The sequence below is a fragment of the Nannospalax galili genome, unplaced genomic scaffold, assembly GCF_000622305.1.
Source record: "Nannospalax galili isolate Female #2095 unplaced genomic scaffold, S.galili_v1.0 scaffold72, whole genome shotgun sequence".
Taxonomy (NCBI): Eukaryota; Metazoa; Chordata; class Mammalia; order Rodentia; family Spalacidae; genus Nannospalax; species Nannospalax galili.
The window spans coordinates 11,555,988-11,582,209 of record NW_008336933.1 but is presented as its reverse complement, the minus strand read 5'-3'; the positions used below and the strand labels follow the sequence as shown (position 1 = coordinate 11,582,209).

Below are 26,222 nucleotides of genomic sequence, written 5' to 3'. Positions count from 1 at the left end.
AATCCAAATGTGATTAGTGTGTTTATGTAAGTTTAAAGGTGTTTCTTTTTAAAATGTGATCCATACTTAACTGTGAATGTATTACTGTGGATGAAATATGATGCTAAAGAAGCTATAGCAATTACATTATAACCTGAGGTTTTTGTTTTTTTAAATAACATTAAACCTTAGAGCCCAGTCTAAGAATTGACTGTAGTTTACAGTGGTAACTGCATTAGTCTAAGGGGAATTAAGTTAACTTTTCCAGCAGTATTGATGTTTTGTCAGGGTCTCTGCTATCCACATCACTGGCCTATCAACAACATAGAACTGCAGCCCAAAGTGCTTTCTTCTAGGTTGAAACCCATATACTCCAAGTTGTAGGACACAGAAGCGAAGTGCTGAAACCCTGTGAGCTCACTGGAAATAAGATGGTTTACTGACTCTCTGGCTATCAGATAGAAACCCAGGGACTCTCCCAAACTTCTTGTACCAGGAAATAAAAGCAAACAGGTGCCAGAGAGCTGATAAGACATGAGGATTAGGACAAGGTCTGCCTCCACAGACCTTGGAGCTCCTCAGCCTTCTTGACTTAGCATTGTTAGAATTTCAAACAGACACGTGCAGAGCTTAATGTTGAGACGCCAGGTGTGTCCAGCTCCATTGTGCAGCCCCGCTCCTCCGTGTTTCCCTGACCCATGTGGTCAGCTCCTGAGATCTGGGAGCAGGGAGGGTCCCACATGGCTGGGCAGAAGCCCTGCTCTGAGTTTCTTGTTAGAAAATATTAAACAGAAAATATTAAATGAGCAGTTCATAAGTTCTACTGTTTTAATTGTTCTATCTTGTAATTAGTTACAGTTAATCTCTTACTGTGCCTAATTTGTAAATTAAACCTTACCAGAGGTGTGTATGTATAGGGAAAACCTAGGCTGTCTAGAGAGGTCCTGACACATGCTGTGGATAAGACACAGCTGCTGTGCATTCTCTGAGCCCTGGATGCAGGAGGCAGTGAAGAGGTCCTGGCCTCTGCATCTTCTCAGGGCAGCCAAGGGAGAAGACAGTGGCAGCACACCCTCCCAGGATCCCTAGGAATGAGAAGCTTGAGTTGGACTTCCTTGGCCATCCCTGGCTACTGCTTCCATAAAGGAGCTGCGCACAAGCAAGAGGCCAAATGACCCTTGCTCCCTGCACACTGCTCTCCCCCAGGGAGAGGATGAGGGTCATGTGTGGGTTCTTCTTCATTGGGCCACTCTTCATTGAGCTTCTTCCCAGGGTGTTATATCAGGAGCTTACTACTCCCCAACATTCAGCCTTTCTGGTCCCTCCTGCCCTCCTGTAAAATAAGGAGAGCTGAAGTTTCCTCATTAGGCTCCGAGAATGATTAAATGTTGTGGGGAGTTTTCCTCAGGCCTCCCAGTCTCTGCCCCATGACTCTTTGCTGGCCCTTAACCATCACTGAAAGTAAAGGGGCAGAGTGGCATTCTTACTCCAGGCTATCAGCCTGCCTTGCTTCCTGGCTTTGTTTCCCTCCCTCCCTCCCTCCCTCTCTCCCTCCCTCCGTGGAATGTGTGCACTATGGAATCAGCAGTCTTTACTTCTGCAATAAATGTTGAAAATCTTGGGAGTCAGGGCTTGGGAAGAGAAGCTGTCACACTTGGGCACATCATATGACACTGTGAGAATGACATTTGGGAACACGCTCAAGTATGTAATTCTGCTGTACATGCCATGGAGACCAATGCCTATGCTCAAATATAAACTCAAAGCAGCTTTAAAAGAGAAATGGAGGGCTGGAGAGATGGCTCAGTGGTTAAGAACACTGGTTGTTCTTGCAGAAGACCTGGGTTCGAATCCCAGCACCCACATGGCAGCTAACAACTGTCCATAACTCCAGTCCCAGGGGATCCGACAGCCTCTTCTGACCTCCGCAGGCATTGCATGACACAAGTACACTTACCTACATGCAGGCAATACACACATACACATAAAATAAAAATAAATAAAAATTTAAAAAAGAGAGAGATGGAAACAGGAAGTTTTGGAAGATAAAATTTTCTTCCTGCATAAGCCCAGGACTAGCATGCCTTAACAGAGCCTGAGCCACCCTTCCTCACCACTGCAGCTTAGCCAGAGGCAACGTAAGGAACAGCCTTGCCCCTTCCTGGTTGTAGAAGTCCTGGACAGCTGTATTCCATGAATTTTCATGAGCTGCCTGCTACCCAGGGGCCTCCTTTGGTGTTGGGGTATAGTCTGGGCTGGGAGCAGAGGCTCTGTGGGGTGGAGGCACTGACCAGTTGACATAGCTCTCCTTACAGCCAGGACAAGTGCCCAGGCTATAGAGTATGAGGGCCAATTTGGGCTTGAGGAGCTAGCCAGGATGAAAGTGAGAGTGGATCAGTTTCCTGTGGGAGCCCAACACAGAAGAGAGGCCTGGGGAAGTAGGAGATCAGGCAGGGTTTCCAAAGCTATGTGGTAGATGGGGTGGGTGTCTCCCCTAAAGATCCTGGGAGGCCTTGGAGCAGATGATGCTGTGATGAGCTTGTGCCTGGGCTGCTGATGGAGGTAGGAGGACAGAGCAGAGCAGAAAAGCCAGTAAATGTGCCTGAGAAGCTGAGTAAGAGCCCATGGGTGGATGGGGAGCTAGATGAGGCACTACGAAGAGGATAACAAGTGGAAGAGCAAGTCTGAGCCAAGAAGATGCCACTCCCAGACTTGGCTAGACAAAACAGGGAAGTCCTTCGTCCTCTAAGTTTTGCATAGTGCTGTCTAAATGCATCTGACAGTGAGGGCTGGTAGACAGCCAGAGGCAGGAATGAGCATCCCACAGTGACCACCTCACAGTGATCATGATGACTGATGACAGATCCTGGTAAGGGGCAAATCTTTCTCTTCTTTGTCAGTCACTAAGAGGGACTAACTACCTCTTGTCCTGCCTGGGATATAAGGCAGAGGCAGGCGGCTCTTTGTGAGTTTGAGGCTAGCCTGGTTTGCATAGCGAGTTCCAGGACAGCTGCAGCTACTGGGAGACCCTGTCTCTAAAAGACAAAAAAAAAGTATTTATGTATGTATATGTAGCAATAATTATCAAAGAAGAGCACAAGAACATGAGAGAGAGAGAGAGAGAGAGAGAGAGAGAGAGAGAGAGAGAGACACACACAAGTACTAACAAAACTTAGAAACAAAAAGGGGGGTTGGGAGGTTGTGGGGAGAACTATAGGGACATGAATCAGTGTGATTAGGATGGAGAAAACAAGCTTTTCTCAGATAACATTTTAACCCAAAAGAAGTGGAGTGTGACGATTTAATTAGGAGAAGGCCAGAAATAAATGACAAATGTACAGAAAGACACGAGGGAGTAGGCGCTTGTGGGAAGCTATGTGATGGTCCAACACTGGGCAAACCTGGCTCGAAGGGGTCCTTAATAGTACCCGTCCCCATGTCTCATGGTCTCCCTCTTCCCAGCAGCAAAGTAAAACCACTTCTGCTGAACTTCATGGGTTCAAGTCCCTTCTCAACTACTTAGCAGCAAAGTGACCTCAGACAAAGCTACTCAGCATCTCTGTGCTGTGGTTTTCCCACCTGCAGATGAGGAGCACTACAGATTCCCTTACAAATGTGCTGCTGTGAAGAAACAGGTTCATATGTGTAAAGTATACAGGATTGCATGTGAAAAATGGGCTGGTATTTGCACATCACTTAGAAGGGGACTGGTATGTTGGCACCATGTGTTGTCTTGCTTAATGTCTCTACACATGAGAAAGGGGGCCTCCGAGTTCCCTCTGGAGAGCCAGCATCACTCAGTACTTTTGATATAGACTAGATGTGGCATGCATCCTTCATTCCAGGGAAATCAAAGCTTCAGGGCAACCTGACTTTTCTGGCCCGAGTTGAAGGACTTGGTAGACCACACCCAGCAAGTGGTAGCTCAGCCTGGGTGTCCTGAGCACAGGCGGAGGCAGGGATGACACCCTGGCTGAGCAGTGACACCTAGGCAGCCCCAGATCTTCTGAATGGGAGTCCAGTGAGAGGCCCAGCTGGGTACTGATCCAGGTTGCTCATGTTTCTCCTCCCTACTGGGACCCTGCAGGGCACCTTCTCCTGTCTGGCTCAGGCCTCTGCTCACCTGTCTCAGAGCCAGGCTCAACTAGCTTTTCTGACAGAACTATTTACCACCATCCTTCAACTTTCTGCTCCAGTGTTTCACCCCTCCTGACTGAGTACATGTCTAAGGGCCCCCTGTACATGCACCCCTGACTCTGAGCTCCCCAAGAGCTAGGCATAGCCTGATTCCTTCTCTGTTCTCTCATAGGTGCCTAGTAAACATCTGTGGACTAAATGAATGAATGATCATCACAGGATTCCAGTACTGGGAACCCACCCCCCCACTCCCCTTCTCTCTATGACAAGGACCTATAGATTATTTTCCTGAGGAATTTTACAATGTATACTAGGTCTACAGGTTAGGGTGTTGCGTCAGAACTGCAGTCTACCAGTGCTTTTCCAAAGGGGCTCCCTAGGTTCCCTGTGTTAGAATCTCTTCCAGTGTTTACTACAGTGGCATGTTCTCAGGCTTCTTTCAGATCTACTGGGTCAGTATCTTGGCATGTCAGGGAAGGACCAGGAATCTGATTATGAAGAGCCTCCTAGTGACATTTGTGGACTCCCAGCTTGAAAGTTCCACCTAATGTGTGCTGATGTCCTGATTCACAAGAATTCTATGGATCTGAACCACTCTATGAAAATAGTTCATGGTTCCATTTCTTCCCTTGCCCAACAAATAGGTCATGGCCATAAATAGACAATGGCAGCTCTCTGAAGGTCACACTCAAGAATATAGGTCATTTAGATCATCTACACCTTCAGCCAGGGCTTTAAAACCTGGTAGGTGGGTAGGCAGGGCTGGGTGCCACATAGCCGAATACATAGGTGTGCATCCAACTGTGCTTCTGACTTAGCATGGGCTATAAGGAATACCAGAGTGTTCAGCTAGATCATGAAAGAAACCAACTCCCAGAAAGTGGAGAGAAATTCAAGTCACTCTCACTCCCAGATTGTAGCTGCTACTGCTGCCTTTCTGTAGACCATGTAGACACAGAAGCATCCAAGGGACACTAGTTAGGACAGTTACTCCACTAGTTAGGGCAATATAAGCCTCCTGCAGTGTCTTCCCCCCTTGCCCCCAGCCTGTGGTGTAGTTACCTGGCATAATGCCCTTGATGTCACTCTCGGGGCTTACACAGTTCTTCTGTGTCAAGTGCAGGATCAGCTTCTTTGCCAACTCAAACTGCTGGGTAGCCATGAGCCAGCGGAGAGACTCTGGGAATATCCTTCAAAGACAAAAGAGGAAAGGCTGAGTGGCTTCCATTCTGTTTCATTTCAGTTACATGCTGTCCAGAAAGGAGGATGGATTCTGGGAAGAAGTTGCTGTAATGGCCTAACACCTGCCTTGCCAGTTCAGGAGAGTCTTTAAATGAACAGCTGGAAAAACTGTCCATGCTGTCATGGTCTGAATGTTGGTGCCCCCACCCCCAGATGGAAAGCCATGATAATAACTTGTAGGCATTACTTTTTTAATACTCAAAATTAATGTTTATTGGCTTTTAGGTATTAATTAATTTTAAATAACAGATTTTAAACAGAGACATACCCAAATATGCCACCAGTATTACACAGATAACTAAAATACGGCACTTTAAAGTCAGGTCCTTTCTTTATAATGAAATAACTTAGCACAAATACCAATTCCTGTGGTTTAAGTTCTCATCAATAATATTTCCATCTTGCTGATATATTTGGGTGTTTTCTTTTCATTTTTTGAGATTATAGATCATTAATATTAGTTTTTTTCAATATTTGGATTTAAAACTTCATGATTTAATCTAAGTATCACTGCAGCTACACTTGTGATTTGGTTCTAAACATTCTGTGATTTTCACTAGAATTTCCCCCTTTCTTTCCTAATCTGATAGCACAGGTACTTTGCAGATGGTCTCAAAAATGCTAAAATGTACAACACTGGGGGTTAAAATAACAGTATTTATAACCCATGTTTGTGGACACTAACTTCACTGCAGGGAATCGAAATCATAAGTCAATGCTGTGAAGGAGAAGAAAAAGCCAGAAGCGGGCTCATCGGAGGGGTGCAACTATACCTTCTAACCCTTTGGGCCAGGAGTCTAAAGCCAGAGTTTCCTCACACAAAGCCCTGTCACTCATTATTATTAAAAGCCTTACTCCTTATTCATCTCCAAGCTTGGTTCACAGGGTGGATGGCCTTATGATGATCTGTCCACCACACAGAGCTTTGATGGCTGACCTGAGAGAGGGCTCAGGGGGAAAAGGTCAAGCAACAGGTGCTTGGGTAACATCATTTTGCCTTGAAATCAAGCTCTGTGTTATGCATACAAAGCAGCCATCGTTGTTCCTGGCATTCCATCAGTCTAGGCATTGCATCCCAAGAGAACAGTGCTGGACCCTCAGGAGAAGATTCTTCCTCTCTTCCCAGGCTTCACAGCCAGAGACAGAGACCAGAACCTCACATGGTAGGCCTTGTGTGTGGCCCAGTTGCTTCTAAATTGACAAGCCTCTGGGACGCTGCATTATCCTGTGGCCATTCATCCTTTGAGCTCATCATCATCATCCCTAATGTCAGGTTCTCAGATCAGAGAGTCTGAATAGCTAGAAACTGGTCTGCCCTGTGGACCAAGCTGATACCCATAAGTAAACATCTTATCTAAAGAGCTTTGAGAATTGCAAGGCTTATAGCATAGGTGTTAGGCAGCACTGATTAGGCATGGTGAGCCCTGGTTGAGGAAGTAGGTGTAGGCCTCTCCTGGAGCTCAGACTCTTACTGGATACCAAATGATTTTTCTAATGTGAACTGAGCATTGTCACTACAAAACAGCCTCATATATGACTTAATGAGTGACAAGGACCAAAGCCTGTATCTACCACATGAGATACGGTGGAGCAATTGAGGAAGGTGGTGGTTGGGAAGGTGGTGGAAGGTTGGGTCAGGGGAGGCAGAGCTCTGCTTGAGCTGTTCTGGAAAATGAGTGATGCTGGTCCATCCCAGCATGCTGTGTGTGCTGTGTGTTGGGACAGGCTCCTGAGGGAAGGTGTGGGGGTGCATGAGCTGAGGAGAGGGAAGAAGCGGAGAAGGGAGAAGGGGGCTGGTGTGGCTACAGGAAGATCCTAGGAGGTATAGACTCTAAGGACCAGGGTGAAGGGAAGTGAGGAACTGTACTCTCCCATGAAACACAGGCAGACTCACAAAAGCCACACTCCTATCTCTAATGGCAGGTAGTCCTATAAACTACCTTCCCTATGACCAGACTGGTGACTGCCAGGCCCTGTTTTACGTTTCCCAAGCTTTGGATGTGGTGGTACTATTACTACCCATTTGACATCTGGGGAAGCTCAGGCTGAGAATGTTCAAGAACAATGCTCAAAATGGCAGAACAGGGATTTAAACAAGTTGAGCACTCACTCCCTTAACCTCAGTAGAAACAAATAAAGCAAAAAACCAAGCAATCCAGATAGCTGATGCTGGGGAAATACTGTCCTGTGAGGCTTCCTCAGGTGTTACAGAACACCAAAACCTCAGGGCACATTGTGGGGAACACAAGTTCTACAAGGTATTCACATGTACTGAAAACTCATAAAGAACTCTGGGCTGCTGGCATATGAGAAGGCCCAAAGGAGCTTACTTCACTTTGGATAAAGTGGTGGGAATGTGATGGAATTTCTCATGACAAGTACATAAAAATCCTGTGGAAGCTGGGCATGGAGGCTCCCACTTTTAATGTACTTGGAAGACACAGGAGGATTGCTTAGAGTTCAAGGGCATTTGGGGCTACCTAGTGAGCTTAAGGCTAGCTTGCATTATAGACTGAGATTCTGTCTCAAAAAACCAAACCAAAACAAACTGAACCCAGTCCAAGGTCTGGGCAATAGGAAGAACACAGCTGAAGCTCACAGAAATGGACATTTCAACGGAAAAATATCTGCCTGGTACACCTTGTGTTGAAAAGCCAAGAGGCAGAAAAAGCAAAGGGGTCTCTGACTAGGTGATGTGGAGGCTGCATGATATGTTGGTTAGAAACAGCTCTTCATGGAAGAGCCCTTAGGGCTGACTCAGAGGAGAGAATCCTAGGAGAGGGAGCCCCTGGTAATTCTGGGCCAGGCTGTGGGGAGCAGAGAGGGCTGACAGCCATGCACTGGGAAAGGCAGCAACCAGCAATGGGGATGCAGTGATACTCCAGCTCCTTCCTGTGGGCACAGGAACCCCATTTGCCAGAGGTGCTCCTGACATACCATTATCTTGACACAGAAGCCCCTGGTGATACCACAGGAATGGCAAAGTGACAAAATAGAACTTCAGTGCCAGATAGGGGTCTATGAATGGCCCCTCACTATACAGCCAATGACTCCCCCCTCCTCCAGGTATTGACACCCTTCCTGTGCTAGTTAAAGTGACCAACAACTATATCATACATGTTTATGGCATGCTTAAAATGCAGGATAAGGCAGGGGAGACAGCTCAGCAAATAAAGGTACTCACCACTAAGCCTAATGACCTGAGTTTGAGCCCCAGGACCCACATGGTAGAAAGAAAGAACCATTCACACCAAGGTGTCCTCTGACCTCTACACATGTACCATGGCACGAACACACCCACCCATACACATAATAAATGCATAAAATTTTTAAAAAGTAGGATCAATATTTTTTAGAAAGACCCTGTCCAAAATAGCTACAGTGAAGTGTGGTCCTACAGCTTTATGTGGACCTCTTCCTAATGGTATCTCATGAATGGTGTTATTCTGTCAGGAGAGAAAACGTTCTCCCTGGTTGGTGTGTTCTCCATCTGTCTCTGTCTTCTACTCTACCTTTATTTTTCCTTCTTTCTTTCTAAGGAGGCACTAGGCAGATCAGGATTGCCTCAAACTCAGGGCAATCCTCCAGCCTCAGCCTCCTGAGTGCTGGGATTACAGGTATGCACTGCTATTCCCTGGCTATTCTTCCAAGCTGAATGGGAGCACAAAACTTAGGCAACCCTTGCCACTTGTCTCAGCACATGCATGGCAGAGCATGGTGACTTATGATTCGAGAAGAAGACCAGGTATCTAACTCACATTTGAATCCTACTTTCTTTCCTGCTGTGTACAGTTTAGCTAAGCCCAAGTTTGTCTGACATTTTCCAGGTCTGTTTTATATCATAGTGTGTAAGCTGTGAAATTGTCCAGAGAAATCAGTGGTTAAAATCAGTAATGTTACTGTTCATTTGGCCTTGAGGTTTAAAAACTACAAATTATTTTTTTATCCAATTGGAGAATCTGACTACAAGTATCCTATCTGGACAGCCATTTTCCCCCCAATATATATTTGTTATACAAAAGAATAGGTTTCATTATAACATTTTCATTAATGTCTATCATGTACTTTGATCACAACCTCCATTACCTGTTCATCCCATCCCCCACTGCTCTTTTCCTAAATAGTTTCTTTCCATTTTTGTATCTTGTATATGTATTTTTAAATCTAGAGTCTACACATGAGGGAAAAAATGCTTTGTTTGTCTGAGTCTGGCTTATTTCACTTAACATGATGAACTTCAGTTCCATTCATTTTCTTGCAAATGTCATAATTTCATTCTTTTTGTAGTTGAATAATTCCACTGTGCACATATGCCATGTATTCTCTAGCAACCTGCTGATGGAACCCTAGGCTGATTCCATTCTTGGCTGTTATGAATGGTGTCACAATAAACACTATGTACACGTTCTTGTGGTAGATGGACTTAGATTTCTTCTGTATATACCAGAGGTGATAGAGCTGCATCATATGGCAGTGTTCTAAGGAAGCCCACAATGATTTCGATAGTGGCTTGGGCTGCCTTCCTGACGGTTCTTTTAACACCCACTCTGGTTAAAGGTCAGTCAGGCGATTCTGAGTACAGAACATGTGTGTCTTCTTTCATTCATTGTACTAGGACATTTACTCATAAATAAAACCCAGAAAGGTAAAAAAAAAAAAAAAACAACTGCTGTTTTATTAAATTAGTTGCACTCTTAAGTCATTCCTTTATTTGCTTTGTAAAGTATTTAATTTTAGGGCAAAACCTGTGTACACAAACACACCTTGTCCATGATTCAACATGATGTCATTCATCAAATAAACATGCATTGCAAAATTGGGGCCAGGATAGAGATGAGCCACACAGTGTGGGCCCCAAGAAGTTATGTTGTTGGGAAGGAAAGTATGCTAAACACATGCTATACCACTGGGCTGTATCCCAGCCCAAACAGGCCTGGAAAGGACACAGAGTCAAGCCAGGAGGGAGCAGGGTTAGTAAAACTTTGTGGAGACAGCTTTCCCTATGTGCATGTAAAAGTGGGTGTAGGTGGGGCTCAGGCCACTTCTGACTTAAAGAGGTGATTCTAGCTGTTGACGCTCTAGGTTAGATTAAGTATAAGTAAAAAAATTTCTGGAGCGGTCCCCCCTCTCAAAACAAAACAAAACAAAACAAAATAAAACAAAAAACCCCCCAAAGAAACAGCAAAGTCAAAGGCCCAAATGGAATTAAACACAGTTGGAAGTTATTCAAAGGTTTTGCAAAAATACAAGCTCTGATCCGTAGAATAAGTTTTCATATAGATAGACTGATTGATTACCTCCCTCCCTCCCTCCTTCCTTCCTTTCTCCCTTACTGTCCCTTTTCTCTTAAAATGTTAGAGCTGGTGACCTTCCTAAAACAAAGTCCTCTAGATAGGCTGACTAGATTCACCAGATGGTCAAATAGTGGGGAATGGCTGGGGGTGCCGACAACACAGAGGACAGTAGCAGGGATAACATAGTATAAGGGCTCTAGTGGGGAGGACACAGCAGACAGTAGCAGGGATAACAGAGTATAAGGGCTCTAATGGGGGGAAGGAAGCTATGGAAGGGTGCCATATGGGAAGTGGATGTACAGTTGAATAAGATGGTTTGGGATGTTCTGTGTGATATATACACACACACAAAAGCAACACATTAAAAATGTATTATATTTGAGGAGATTGGGATGTTCTGTGTGATACACACACACACACACACAAAATCAACAAAGTTTAAAAAATGAATTATATTTGAGGAGGAAGCATAAAAAGGTATGTCATGTTAGTTAGTAGAGATGGTAAACATTACCATTGAAATCTACCCAATGACTTTATAGACATACACAGGTGCCAAGTATCCAAGTGCAACCAATTATGACTAGTAATAATCCGATACATATAGACTAGAGACGCATGCACCAACATCTCAGTGTTATTAGCAAAAACAATGAGCCTTTCTGTAAAAAAATAGTATATTTTAAAATGAAATGGAGATCTTTTTTAAAGATTAAAAACTCATTCAATTTTATGTCTTACAGGGTTTATACTGAGTTCAATATTGTATAACTGTATTAATTCAACAGTGAACCTAAAAATTTTATAGCCACTTTTGAAAGAGATGTATCGTTGCTCTGGAAACTGTTATTGACTATGTTAAAGCTGTAATGAAATGTTTATTCTAAAAAAAAAATTTAAAAAAATGTTAGAACTGGAGTGATGATGGCTCATGCCAGTAATCCCAGCACTCAAGTAGCTGAGGCAGGAGGATTAGCCCAAGTTCAAGACCAAGCTAGGCTACCTAGTAAGACCAGACCAGCTAGAGATACATAGAAAGATTCTAAAAAAAATTTAGTTCTGTTTCATGTACTAAACAAGTAAGGTGTGAAGCATAAGACCCCATGTGCTTTGTAGCTTATGTGGCCTCGTAACTATCTACAGGGATTAATTAGCAAAAGGAGCAGGAGAGGAGGAGGAAGAGGGAGTCACACAGGTGAAAACATCAGAAAATGGATGGATTCTAATTTTTTTTTTATCTTTAAGTTTATGGTTTTCATTAAACTTAGGAATTTGGGGAGAAGGGAGGTGTATCCTGAAATCAAATAAAGAGCTCTGAGGATGGTTAAACCCAAGGTTTTCCTAAGGCAAATGTACTTCTTACAAATCTCTTCGTCGAGCAAGTTCTTTAGTAATTGAAAGTTCCCTCTCACATAAGCTCAGAACATTGCTTTTTACAAACCCAGACCCCCACAGTGCTGCTATGGAAAAAATGACAGTAGAAATCCATCAGGAAGCTGCCGTGACCTTCAGTGAGTTGCTTTATTCACCTAGGCCTCAGTCTCAGTGGCATAAGGTAGGTGGAATGACACAGAGGCCCTGCCAGAGTCCCGCATTCTGTGGAGACTTGTGGCTAAGTCACCCCGAAAGGTAAAACGACGCAGCCCAGGCCACGCAGTGCACATCATCCTCATGCTGCTGCAGGCTCAGGCCTGGCACATGAAGGCTTTGAAGTTAGGCTTTTTACAGTGGACCAACACTGAATGCACAGTACTTGAGATCATTCCAAATGTTCCTCAGTTCATGCGCTAAGCAGATGAAGATTTGCAATTCAGCTACAATACCTATACTCTGTAACCTTGCAGACAGTTGCCTCACATCCTTCCCTTTCTGCGCATTCTGTTCCTTTTGCTAATTTATCCATGGAGGTGGCTATCAGGCCACAGAAAGCAGAAGGCACATAGGGCATTAAAAGCACTATGATATAAGAGGAACTGATCTGGCATTTTTGTAAGTGATAAAAGGTGATGTTCTGACAGGCAAAGTGGCACAGGCCTGTAATCCCAGCACTCTCTAGGCTGAGGCAGGATTGCACACTCAAGGTCAGTGTGGATTATATAGTGAGTTCAGGACATTGGGGACAACTTAGCAAGACTGTGTCTAAAATTATAAAAAGGCCTGGGATGTAGCTCAGTGGTAGAGTGCTTGCTTAGCATGCACAAGGCTCTGGGTTTGCTAGCACAGGAAAGAAAAAGAAAAAAGAAAGGAAGTGATAGGAAGCAGGCTGAGGAGGGAAGGGGACAGAAGGAGGGACGGTTTTTTGATGTTTCTGTATCTAAGTGGAATTTTAGCGGCACCTCTGTGTTCACAGGCTGTGTGGTAGGTAGTCCAATCAACCTACCCCTGTGTTGGCCACTGAAATTTTTAACATTTTACATAAACTTTGCACTCAGAAGCTAATCTTACCCAAGGACTTCCTAATTTCTGGTGCCATCAGCAAATCTCAAACAGCAGCGTAGAGAACACTTCCAGCTCACTTTTAATTGCTCATTCAGTTTCCATGGTTGAAATGTGGGCTACCATTTGAATTTCTAAGCTTGCCTTTGGCCATGTATTGGATCACATTCCTCTCTTACGTCTCTCCCTCCTGCTGACCCCCTTCTCTCCAATGTGTTCCCTCCTACTTTCATGTTGCTTTGTGCCCACTGCATTTAGGTAGGGTCTATGCAAGCATGGGGGGTATTTACTCAAGCAAGGGCACTCACCAGGGGCTACAACACTGAGGAAAACGACTCCCTCTCCCCCAGCATGCTCGCTTTTTGTTAGGATTACATGTTGTTTCATTATCCAGTCTAGCTAACGTAGAGCCAAAGAGGATTTAGATGAAGCTTTTTCTTTACACTATAATACATCTCCCAAAATCAGCTGTAAGAGGACAACCATGAGACCCATGAAGACGATCACGTATACTCATACAGCTTCCTGGACACTAGCCTGCTATGACTCATCTCTTCCCTGTCCTGTGAGGAAGGCTTTCCTGTGTGAATAATTGTTAATATTACTAAATTTCTTATTTTATCTGTGACAAAATCTCTTTTCTAATGTGGTATTCTGAAATAAAACTGGTTTTGATGGAGGACAGTGTTTTGAGCCTCATGTTTGGGAAAGGAAAACAGACTGATAATTACAGGGCTTTATATGCACATCTTTTAAAATTATTTTTGGAATAAGCAACAAGATTAACTAATCTATTTACCACATTTTTCATTGCACCCCTATTAGGATAAGTAGCAATACCCCAGCGATTTGAAGAAATGTTTTTGTAATTGTTAACGAAGCTATTACAAAAACAAAGAGGACAGAGAGAATCTTCCAGATGAGAAGCACAGTTCTGTGCCAAGTACATGCTGCTCTTGGCGCCCTAGGGAGCCTCTGGGTCCAGTAGCACATGGGACTGAGCTGAGCAGCTGGTGGCCTTCATGTTGGCCTAGAGTCCAACTGCCGGACTCAGATCTCCTGTCACAAAGGACCTTTGGCAAGCCATGGAGTCTCTGTGTGCCTCAGTTCCTCCATCTGCATGGGAGGCTACCACAGTGTCAACCTCAGGGGTCCTCAGGATGAAAGGAGTTCAGGGACGTAAAGTGCTTAGCCTGGCCCAACAAGAGCAACCCCTAACTGCTGTGCTCAGGCACACCTGTTGTCACAGGCACTTAGGAGGCCGAGGCAGGAGGATGCTGGAACCCAGGGTTTGAGGCCAGCTTGGGCAACATAGCAAGACTCCACTTCAGAAATAAACAAACAAAAACCCTAAAACTAAACTCTCAAGAAAGGATAAAGATTAGTATGATTCTGGCTAAAACATTTTTAGTGATATTTACAAATTAGAACCATTTATAATACATGATGTAATTGTTAGTATTTTTTAAACTGAACGTTTATCTAGCTTAAGGCCATTTATACATTTTTTTCTTTTTCTTCATTAACTTTAAAAAAATTTATTGAGAATTTCATTTCATACATGCATATAAGGTGTTTTGGTCAAATTCACGCCCACTCCCTCCCCTCCAACTCCTCCCATATCTCCCCATCACTTTTTCCTGACAACTTCATGTACTCTCTTTTCTTTTAAATGGGGCTTTTTGCTATCTAACATTCCCCCCTCTGATGAGGTAACCGTAAAATCTTTTAGGGATTAGATAAGAGCTCCCAAATACTTTGGACATTCTGGAGGCCATTTATACATTTTATAATGATATTTCTCTTGAAATTTTTAGACATTAAAATCTCTTTGGCATGTGTACTTTTTCCTAAAGATTTCTGTCCCAGAGCCTTGGTGTTAGTCCTTCCCCAGCTGCTGACCATTCAGGCTGGCTCACTCGCCTGTCCTCTGTCATGTCTCACCTGGAGAGCTGGCACATTACTTATTCTCCAGCATTACATCTTCCTTCATTTTCTGTTATTTCCCACCTGGCTTCCTCCCTCTCAACACTCTCCCCAGTGCTTCTAATGACTGTGCTGACTGTACAGCTCTCATCAGGATGAAATTCCAACTGAACAAGGTACAGTTAATAATTCACCAGCTCTGTGTATCTGGAACACATTCTTACACAGAGCACACATACTGGGTGAGCTCAAGTGGAGGAACTTTTCTAACAGGTACCTGATGAAACACCTTGGCAGAGTGCAAGAAAGCTACCCACATTGATCCCTTGCAGGGGTAGAGGTAGAGAGACAGGCTGGGAACAGAAAGCTCTAAGAACAAGAGCTGTGGCTGCTGGTGGGGCTGCCAAGTAAGTGAGGCAGGGAGCCCAGCCTAGGGAACCAGAAACACAGCCAGGATAGTTAAATGCAGGACCAAGCTCTTCTTTCTTCCTCCATCACTTTTGGACATCACTGATGTCTGAGACAACCAAGGTGATATCTGTGTCAGCAGTGGAACTGGATTGGTGATCAGTGCCCACCCACTACTCAGGAACAGCATCTGCTCCTCCTTATAGGATAGGTTAGACTCAGATGACCCAGAGCATCTCCTGCATGTCCTTCACCAGGTTTTTATCCACATGCAGGACCCCCTGGTCTTTAACCTGGCACAGGGCTGCTTCTCGGCCCTCAGGGCTCGTCTGTAGCCCTGGAGCAAGCATATCTTCAGCATTCCTTCCTCAAATGCTGGCCGATAGTGTCAGCCTCACTTGGGGACTTGTTGGAAACACAAATTCTCAGACCTGGCCTAGGGACTGCATTTTGAGAATCCCTGACAATTGAAGCCAGTTTTTAACGTTGTTGCCTACTTCTAAGATTCTGGAAAAGCTTTTTTTTTTTTTTTTTTTTTTTTATTTTTTTGGGGGTGGTCCTTGGGGTGGCCCCTGGGGGTGTAAGTGTTTATTGACATGTGCATTCCTGTGGTGAAAGCTAGTCCATCTACCATAAGAGACTGTTTCTTTTTTTTTTTTTTTTTTTTTTTTTTTTTTTTAATGTGTTTGTGGTGTGTACATGTGTGGTGCACATGTGTGTGTAAGTATGTATACATCTGGAGGCTAAACACTGACTTTAGGTATCTTCTGGAATTACTTTCTACCTTATATATAGAGAGGCACGGTCTCTTGAACCCAGAGCTTGCCAATTCAACTAGTCTAGCTAGTGGGCTTGCTCTGGCCACCCTGTGTCTCTACTCCCCACATGCTGGGACTACAGGAGGGGCACTATATCTACCCAGCATTTATGGATGCTAGGGATCCAAACTTGGGTCCTCACACTTGAGCAGCAAGCATTTTAGACATCTCCCCAGCACCTGAAAAAGCTTTTTGATTCTTTGGTTTCTCCACATAAAAACCGATTATTCTGATGACCTCACTGCTCTCTCCTCAGAAGTAGATGAAGCTTGCCCCTGATCTTGAAGCTTGAAGCTGATCTTGGGGAAAGTGTGTTCCTGAAACTTTAAGGCACACTGAAATCCACAAACTCACCATGCATACATCTGCCTCTCAGGAGGCACAAGATGTAAGCTGTGAGATTTCTCTTCCTTGTCTGGCTGGTCCACGAGGGCAAGGCATATCTGCCTTGCTTATGATGACAGCCCTGATGCCTAAGAAACACTCTCTGAAGAGCAGCTGCACGCATATATTCTCCATAGGCACTGAGTTGGCATCCAGCTGCTCACCAGCACAGAAAGATATAAAGCAGAAGGGTGTGTCTGCACTACCAAACCTGCCATGCCCCTCAGCACCTTTCATTTACATTATGAGTGAGGTGATGCTGTGCACTAACACTGTGCAGAGAGGCACTCCTATCCCCGTGGTCTCTTGGAACCTCCACTTCCTGCAGTTCCTTCACAGAGACTTCAGATAGGCAACACGTGGCAGCTTTCTCCCTCTTGGCACTCCTTAGCAGTAAGTCCCACCTAGGAAAACCCACATCCCCTGTTCCTCCTATTCCCTTCCTAGTCTTCCACACTTGTAGTCTTCTGAGATATTCTCATGCAACACAGTCCTGAATATAGTGACCATAATACAGTGACTAGATTGTGCCATGCACAGGGACTCAGGCCCAGGGAGGGCTCTGTCACCAAGCCACATACTCTGTAGGCTGGGGCCGCCTGGAAGGGGCTCCTTTCCCAACGTTGTACCATTTGAAAGCCTTTTGGATGGCTCTGTTTCATCCCTTCATCACCTTCCGTTATCTTCCCACCACACCCAACAGAGCACCTCTTACTCTCCCTTCCTCTCTTGTTCTGCATCTCGATTTTCTTTTTCTCCGTTCATGGGAGCCTAGAAGGGTTCCACATTTATTCTGGAAAAGAATGGCTAATATGACTTCTTTATGGATTGGCACTGAAGTTCTGCTGCCCTTTCCTAAGGGCTAATGAATCCCAAAGTAATTCTCAAGAATTTCTATCTGGTACCTGTATTTCGATGGTGGCCTCAGACACTTGTACTCACTTTTGACAGAGTTTACATTCAAAGTACTGTCTCTTCTGTACCTGCTTCCTCACAAAGTGCTTAAGTGCCTCTGCAGACACTGCCCTGGGGCCACTTCATTCCAGAATGTTCCATAATCCTGCACCTGCAGAAGAGCTGTTTGTTAATTGTGCCTTATTACTTTCTGATATTTGGATGTGTGGGGCCTCGCTCATCCTGGGGCACTCTGCCAGCTCTGTTCAGAGTTAACTCATTCCTAGGCATGGTAAGGGGTTCAGCTGCAGCTTCTACATACCACTCAGCCAATCCAGAGCCACTTTTACCAGCTCCTGAATCACACTCGTATACCTGCCATGACCACTCCAGGAGAGGGCATCAGACAATGGGGGACAGCTCCATGCCCCCAAACTGGTTGAGTCTTCCTATCCTGCCTTACTAGTCCTTCCTAAAGAAACTACAAAAAAGGCTCCTGTACACACTGTCCCCTTCCCTCTGCTTTCTGCTACTTTTCTGAGGGGCATGGTGTGACCCCTCCTCTTGGAGCAATAAACTGTTTTATTTTTACTGTCATCTGCAGATCTCTGGGCCCCACTGTCCCTGGATAGCTGCAAAATGTACATTGAGAACACTGTGACTTCACGTGTCTGATCACTCCGCAGTGGCTCCTCCACTGCCTTCAATACCTCTATAGCAGCTTACTTCATTCCATTACCTCCAAACTCAAGGCAGGTCTCTGGGCTCCATCCTCTGAACCTCTGTGATTCAGAGACCCAGCCCTAGTCACAGCTTCCTCTCTTTCCCCCACAAACCATATTGGGTCCATTAACAAATCACACTGGGATGACTTCCAAAGCACCTCTCCAATCAGACCTGTGTAGCTGCTGCCTCACTTCACACAGCTTAAAGCACAGTGGCTGCCTCTGCCCAGTCCCTGCTTGGCCTCTGTACATATCCACAGGGCAAAAGGACAGACTTCAGAGGACAAGCTAGGTCTTCTCCCTTGTCATCCCCTAGCTTAAACCCTCCAATGTGTTCCTATGGCTTTTAGGAAGAAGCCTATGATGCCTGGCCTCGCCTGTCCCTCTTGTCCAGGAGGTTGTCACTCTGACCTTCTTCTAGAATAAGCCAAGCAGCAGGCAGCTTTTGCCTTGGCTGTTACTAACTGCCCAGAACACTTTTCCATCCAGAATATCACATGGTCGCTTTCTAATTCTTTAGTCTCTGCAGGAAGGTCCCCTTACTTAGAGATGTTTTTATGCACACGTGACTCACTATTCTAGTCCACATACCAGTGGATTTTCCTCACAGTACAGATTATCTCTTACTAGCTTGTTTATGGGGCTGTGGTCTGTGGGCTCCCTCTCACCTTCACCCATCCCCTGAGGTGGGCTTTTCCAGGGACCTGCTCTTCTGCAGGTGCTGTATCTAGAATAACTGGGTCTGGATTAGACCAGCACGGGGTAATGGTAAGCATCCAAATATTAGCTAAATTAATTACCCCTTTAGATTACTCTGTGTTCTAAAGTTTCTGAGATGCAAATTCCAAAGTCTACAGGTTTTGGTCCTCCTGATGCCTTCCCCAGGAATCTGTGAATTTTATCTGTGAGCTCATCCTTGTGGAGAGTTTTCTTTCATGTGAGCCTTGTGTGCCACCATGGGAGGCTCTGTTGACTCTACAAGGTTCACATCTCAGCCTTGGCAAGTGGCTGAAATTTGCACACACACCCATGCATGGTGCAGACTTCAAAGCTCTGATTTCTTCAGGGAGAATCTTTTTCTGTCTACAGTTCAGGGAGTCAGCCAGCTGTGGGTGGAGACCCTGTGGTGAGGAAAGGCTTTCTAGTCTTGTCATTGAACACTTTGACTTCTGGCTTTATTCAAAGAGATCAGTTTAATTGTATACAAAGCCTATATTTGGTCCTTTCTCTGTTGCTAAAACAAAAATGTCTGAGCCTGGGAAATATATAAAGCCAACAGTTTTGAAGGCTGGAAGTCCAAGAATGGGCAATCTGGCCGAAGTAAATACTTCCTCCCTTAAGCTGTTTCTGTGGTCACAGTGACACAAAAGTAATGAATACACATGAAAACTCAATTCTAGCCTGTTGGCAGAAGTCTGAACACAGATCTCTGAGCTTTGTCCCTGTTTAGACACTGCATGCTGCCTCCACAACTGCTTGTGTTGGAACTCTCTCCTCTTCTCTTTCTTACACTGGAGCTCAGCATTGCACTTTTGAGGTGGTGCATTTTATTTAGCACCATGTGCATAGAGAGAGACTTCTGTCTACCACCTTGACCAGAAAGTTCCTTCCACACCTGTGTCTTTCCCCTGGTCCTGATCTGCCTCCGGAAGCTGGGTTTGCAGTTCCTATTAACTCTTGAGCCTCTGTATCTGCTCTTTAGAGAGCAAGCACGCACCAAGCATGCTGCTGGGCACCCTGAGTGTAGGCAGTAAATACCTGCTTGTTAAAAGCAAGTGTGTCACTTTCAGTACTTTGCCTCCAACAGCTGGTTATGCTGGCTGATGCTGCCATTCAGTTCTCTCCCCAGCAAGCACTGAAGTCTGTCAAACAACTGAGCCAACAGTAGCAGAGGACAGTACTACGATAATCAGAGAGAGGAGGATAAAGGATGGGCCTACAGTCTTCAAAGCCACTAATTCTTGGGAGTCTCTCAAGGTCAGTAGGAAAAGGTAGAATACATTTCTCCCCATCTACTGTTCAAATCTTTCTCCACTACCCCCAGGTTTCTATTAAGAGGTGATACAATAATAGTTGTAGCAGTAATTAATATTTATGAGAACTTATTATAGGCCTGACACATGCTAAGTACCTTAAATAGTAGCAATATAAATATAAAATATAATAATCACGTTGATCATAACCATGAGCATATGTGGCACTAGGTGAAGGCATCATTCCAAATGCTTGTATTAATTCACCTACTTTTCCCAACCCAATTATTGACCATTATGATCTAGAGGTGATAAATTGAGGTTCTGAGAGATTAAGCAACTTGCCAGAGGTTACACATCTTTTAAGTGGTAGAACTCAAGGTTCCATCCTCATCCCTTCTACACTCCTCTTTAAGCAGCATTTTGCCGACATCAATTTTTTGGTCTTTTTGAGACAAGGTCTCCCTGTAGCCCCAGCTGTCCTGGAACCCACATTTTATAGAGATGAGAAAACAGGGATTTAGAGAGATAGAGCAAGTTGCTGGAGCTGGTCTAGCCAAAGCCGAGCATGTGGCATGGCACTATCCTATAACCAGCCACATGTATGTGCTAAAGTCCCCTGGATGCCTCTCCAAAAGCAAAACAATTTTGTTTTTAAATGTATATATTTTGAAGAATTTTTCTTCTTATAGTATATTTAAATGAATGAGATCTTACCTAGCCTGTCATTAAATCTTAATGTAGTTCTAAAATTTAAATGAAAAAAGAGAGCAAACAGCTCTAGTCTTTTCTCCCACAGGCCACCTGTGCAGACCTGGAGCTGCTGAGTGACTTCTACCTAGAGTAGGTACAGTCTGGCCTGGGAGAGGGAAATAGCTCTGTCTGTCCTGTCTCTGGTGGGAGTCTCCACCAAGCTTTGTGATCCACCCCAGGAATCTGGTGCCCTTGGCCAGGATGACAGCCAGGGAGCAGGGGAGGTGGGTGGGGAGGACCTGCAGGGCAGGCTATAGAATGGGCTGATAGCAAGGGGGCAGGTCTGCCCTCTGAGTGACAGGCCCAGGGGATTTGAGGATGACCTGTGCCTGCCACAGGACAAAGCAGAGAGCAAGCATTTCTTAGACAAGTCAGTGCCCTGAGTCCCCCAAGAAGCAAGGCCAGCAGCAAGTGCTGCCAGGGAAGGGAGAGGATGAGACCACAGACTTCACCTGACCCCAGACCTCATCCATCTGTTGGATCCTGCTGGAAAAGGATGTTTGGGCCAGGCCTAGCTATGGCCAGGGTTTGAGAAGGCACCCCCAGAGGAGCAGTTTTGGCAGCCAGGCCAGTGTGCTGCTTCCCCAGTGGGTAGGCCCTATTTTTTATCTGCTGCCATTGCCTCTCTACATCTGGAGGCTCTCCTGTCACACTAACCCAGTGGGTTCCCGAGGAAATGGCACCTGCACTGTACTCGCTTCTCTGGGAGGATCCCAGGGGTGGGGCAGTCTGTAAAGTTACAGGTGGGCTGCCCTCCCTGGAATTGAGGGGGGTGGGGGAGAAGGAGGCCCATTACTGTGGGTTCTGGTGAACAATTAAAGAAAGGGCATGATGCGCTGAGCACCAGAAACTTCGTTTTCATAAGTGACCAAATGACAGCAATACAGCCTGGCATCCACCATTCTCACCACAGCATGTGGGACCTGGTGGGGGCAAGGGAGGGTATCAGCATGAAGGGGATGGAGACCAGGCAAAGAAAGGAGGAGGTATTTAGAAAAGGCTCACACAAAAATCCCATTTTTCCTTCAGCCTCTCCCTAGGCAGAGAAGGAAGGTCTTCAATATTGACAAGGCACTCATCTCCTTGGGGGAGTTTAAAATAGTCCAGTCACCTTTGTCATACCTCTGCACAGCATGTCCTGTGTTTGTTTTCCCCCTCTAAAGTCAGTAACTCGGAAACTTGCTTCATATGGCTTTAAAGGTCATATTAGAGTAATCTTAAGCAGGAGTGGACAATGTTCTTCAGTAAAGAACCAGATAATCAGAATTTTCAGCTTTGTGGGTTATGCCATCTCTGATAGTAACCTCAGGCAATTCATTTGTGAACACATGAGCATGGCTGTCTTTCAATAAATCTTTATTTGTAAAAACAGATGATGGGCCAGATCTAGGCAATGGGCTGAAATTTTTCCTCCCTCACCTAGAAGAGATGGAGTTTTTTTAAGCTGTTCCTTCAATACCTCCCTCCATGTGTCATTCTAACATAAGACCTTGCAAATCCATTCATATTCATCTCAAAGTAACTGTGGTAGTAGCAGCAAGTCACTGTGAAGTCAGACTGGTCATGGGCAGCTTTCTGGAGCTGTGGAAGGGCATATGGGGGCACATTCAACAGTATGAACAATATAAACAGTTAAAATGAAAGAGAGAGAGAGAGAGAGAGAGAGAGAGAGAGAGAAGGGAGGGAGAGAGAGAGAATGAGAATATGAGAGTGAACATTGAAATTGAGATCCTGCTGTTGGGAAAAACATTAACACTGCAGGAGATGAGGGCCTGCAGGGCCTGAAGAGCCAGGCACATGTGAGGTCAAATGGCGTGGAGGATACTCACGACCAGTAGAGCAGCATGAGCAGGAAGGGGCAGATGATGAGGGCCTGCAGCACCTGCCAGTCCCGGCATAGCGCGGCCAGCCCTGGCATGAGGAACTGGCCTGCCATAGCTATGAAGCTTGCCACCATGGTGATCATGAACCGTTTTCCTGGAGGGCACAGCTCTATTCCTAGAAGACAGAACCAATAAGGGGATATGAGTACCGCTCACTTGCTGGAAGACTGGGGAACTCATGGTAGGAAGATGTCAGATACATGGGGGAAGTGAGGCCCAATGGGGATGGGAATGAGACCATTGCTGACGGAATTCAGAGGTGCTCAGCTCAGGAACTAATGTGCTGCTGCTGGTGGGGACAGGTTTTGCATCCCCTACTGTCCCCCTTTCTTCTGCTCTGACACTGCTGAGCTTGCTGCCCATCAGGTCCCTTTGCCTGCCCATGCCACTGCCTGTCTTTACAATCTAGGATGTACCCTGGGGGACCCGTTCAGTCTATGGATGGAACACCAGCAATGTCCATCAACTCATCTTCCACCTTTACTGCGATGCTTGCTCCTGGTCCTAACCCCAGCACCCTGTAAGGACTCAGAGTTCCAGGCAGACTGTCTACTGTGAGACCAAGAAAGACCAAACCATACTGCACAAGACAAAAGTGAGGTTTACAGAACAGCCTTGTGAGAATGCTCCTTTGCTATACTGAATCCTGCTGTCTGCTGTTGTAGGCATGTGGTGTGCTCCTCCCTACCAGGGGCATGTCTGACTCACTGGCATAACTCTAAAACAGAGCATGTGTCTATCTTCAACCAAAGCCCAGTTAATGGAATAGACATGAGACCCTCCTGTCTATAAGAACCCATTCTTAGAATCTGACTTTGTGTGAAAAAGGTAAATCTCAAAACGTTAAGTTGTAGTATCATGGGACAAACAACACAGAAGTAATACATGGATTCCTATAATAACGGTCCTTGATACCAGAAAAAGTAGCTGGGATTTCTATCTATCTGTCATCTATCTATCTATCTATCTATCTATCTATCATCTATCATCTATCTATATCTATCTATCAATTTATCAATCTATCTATCTATCTATCATCTATCATCTATCTATATCTATCTATCTATCAATTTATCAATCAATCAATCTATCATCTATCTATCTATCTAATCTATCATCTATCTATCATCCATCATACATCTATCAATCTATCATCTCTATCATCTATCTATCTATCTATCTATCTATCTATCTATCTATCTATCTATCTATCTATCTATCTATCTATCTATCTATCTATCTATCTATCTATCATCTATCTATCTATCAATTTCCCTACAGAACACACAAACTTATTTGCAATTCTTTTTCTATGTTGTGCAATCTTCTCTGGTTTTATTTTTTTATTTTTATTTTTAAAAATTTATTATTTTTATTTTATGTGTATGTGTGTATTGCCTGCATGTAGGTAAGTGCACCCATGTTGTGCAATGCCCACAGAGGTCAGAAGAGGCTATCGGATCCCCTGGGACTAGAGTTTCAGACAGTTGTTAGCTGCCATGTGGGCAGCTGTGGGATTTGAACCCGGGTCTTCTACAAGAACAACCAGTGTTCTTAAACGCTGAGCCATGTCTCCAGTCCCTGAGTTTTATTTTTTAAGGGTAGTTCAAAGGATTAAAGATGAAAAAGGAGAGGAAAGCCCTTCAGGAGAAAATACTCTCTGTTGCCATGAGATGGTTCAAAGGTGGATCTTACATCTCGGTTACAATATCTTATCTGCTGGATGTTTGGAGGCCATGGGAGAGGCAGGAGGTCAAAAGCAGTGAGCAGGGGACAGATTAAAGGGAGAGTGGATGAATCACAGTAGGCTGCAAGGATGTGTCATCTGTCCTAATGAGCATGGTACTGTGCCAGCCGGCATCCACACCAGCTCACTGCAGGAGAAATAGAATCCCGTCAGCAATTTCTCCTTCTCAGCCACAAACGGTCATCATCATAGCTACTGGTAAGCAGGGGAGAAACCTCATCTCACTGGATATAGCTTATACATAACTTTTTGGCATTTAATTAGGAAAACAGGAGTAAGGAGCCCACCCGGGCCATTTGCTGTAATGCTGTTCCTTTCTGTGCCACAGTCCAAGCTCACTTAGGTGATTACTTCTTAGCAGGGCCCAGGTGTGACATTTTTTGCTCCAAAATAATAAAGAAAAATCTTTTCAGAACAGACTAACAGTTGTAGTTTCTAGTTATCACTCATTAAACACAAGTAGACTTGTTGCTATGGAAACGAGCATCTGTATTAGCCATGGTAGGGCCAGCATTTGGAGGCCTGGTGCTTGCAGGTATCAGGTAAGAAAACTTAGCACTTGTCCCACCCATGACCTTTACCTATAGTCAGAAAGATGACTCTGGTGGAGGCTGATGACTTCACACTAGTGAGTCTGCTAGTACTGTCGACTACGTGTTGCCTGTCATTTTTCTTTCCACTACCTTTTAAATTTTTATTTGTTTATTTTTATTTTTTAGAAGAAGCATTTCATTACCACTTTAACATACTCAAGAACAATTTCCAGAGCAAAGATACATCTCTTTCAAAAGTGGCTATCAAATTTTTAGGGTCACAGTTGAATTAATACAATTATACAATATTGAACTCAGTATAAGCCCTGTAAGACAATAAAACTGAATGAGTTTTTAACCTTTAAAAAAGACCTCCATTTAATTTTAAAATATACTGTTTCTTACAGAAAGATTCATTGTTTTTGCTAATAACACTTAGATGTTGGCGCATGTGTCTCTAATCTCTATGTATTTGATTATTACTAGTCATAGTCAGTTTTTTAAAATTTTATTATTTTTATACATATGAGTGTATTACTTGCATGTATTGAGTGCACCTGTGTCATGCAATGCCTGTGGAGATCAGAAGATTCCCTGGAACTGGAGTTATAGATAGTTGTTAGCTGCCATACGGGTGCTGGGAATTGAACCCAGGTCCTCTGCAAGAGCAGCCAGTGCTCTTAACTGCTGAGCCATCTTTCCAGGCCCTCTGCTACCTTTCTTTAGTGACACAATAATTTGAAAATATATACAACTATAGCAGTGCTCTATTATTTGTGGTTTTGTTCTCCACATTTCAGTTTTCTGAAGTCAACCAGTCTGAAAATCTTAAACGTAAAAAATTCTAGACATAATCCATAAGTTTAAAACATAGTTAGATATTTATAATTTGTGTGTGTGTGTGTGTGTGTGTGTGTGTGTGTGTAATTCAGAGGACAACTTTGTGGAATCAGTTTTCTCCTTCCACCTTTATATGGGTTCTGATGATCAAACTCAGTCAGGTTGCCAGGCTTATACAGCAAGTGCCCATTGAGCCAACTCACCAATCAGTAAGTTTAAAATGATACAGCATTTTAAGAAGCAAGATGAA

At 44.4% G+C, this 26,222-nt stretch overlaps 1 protein-coding gene across 1 annotated transcript in view; it reads right to left on the bottom strand.

Moving 5' to 3' along the window:
• The window catches only part of Slc22a23 (solute carrier family 22 member 23), a 178,397-nt gene that overhangs the window by 21,428 nt on the left and 130,747 nt on the right, over positions 1-26,222 (bottom strand). Inside the window, exons 6-7 of the mRNA XM_008831688.2 lie at positions 22,799-22,967; positions 5,179-5,306 (exon numbers count right to left, since the gene is read on the bottom strand). Of these exons, the coding sequence (XP_008829910.1) occupies positions 5,179-5,306; positions 22,799-22,967 (297 nt within the window). The remainder of the gene's footprint in view (positions 1-5,178; positions 5,307-22,798; positions 22,968-26,222) is intronic.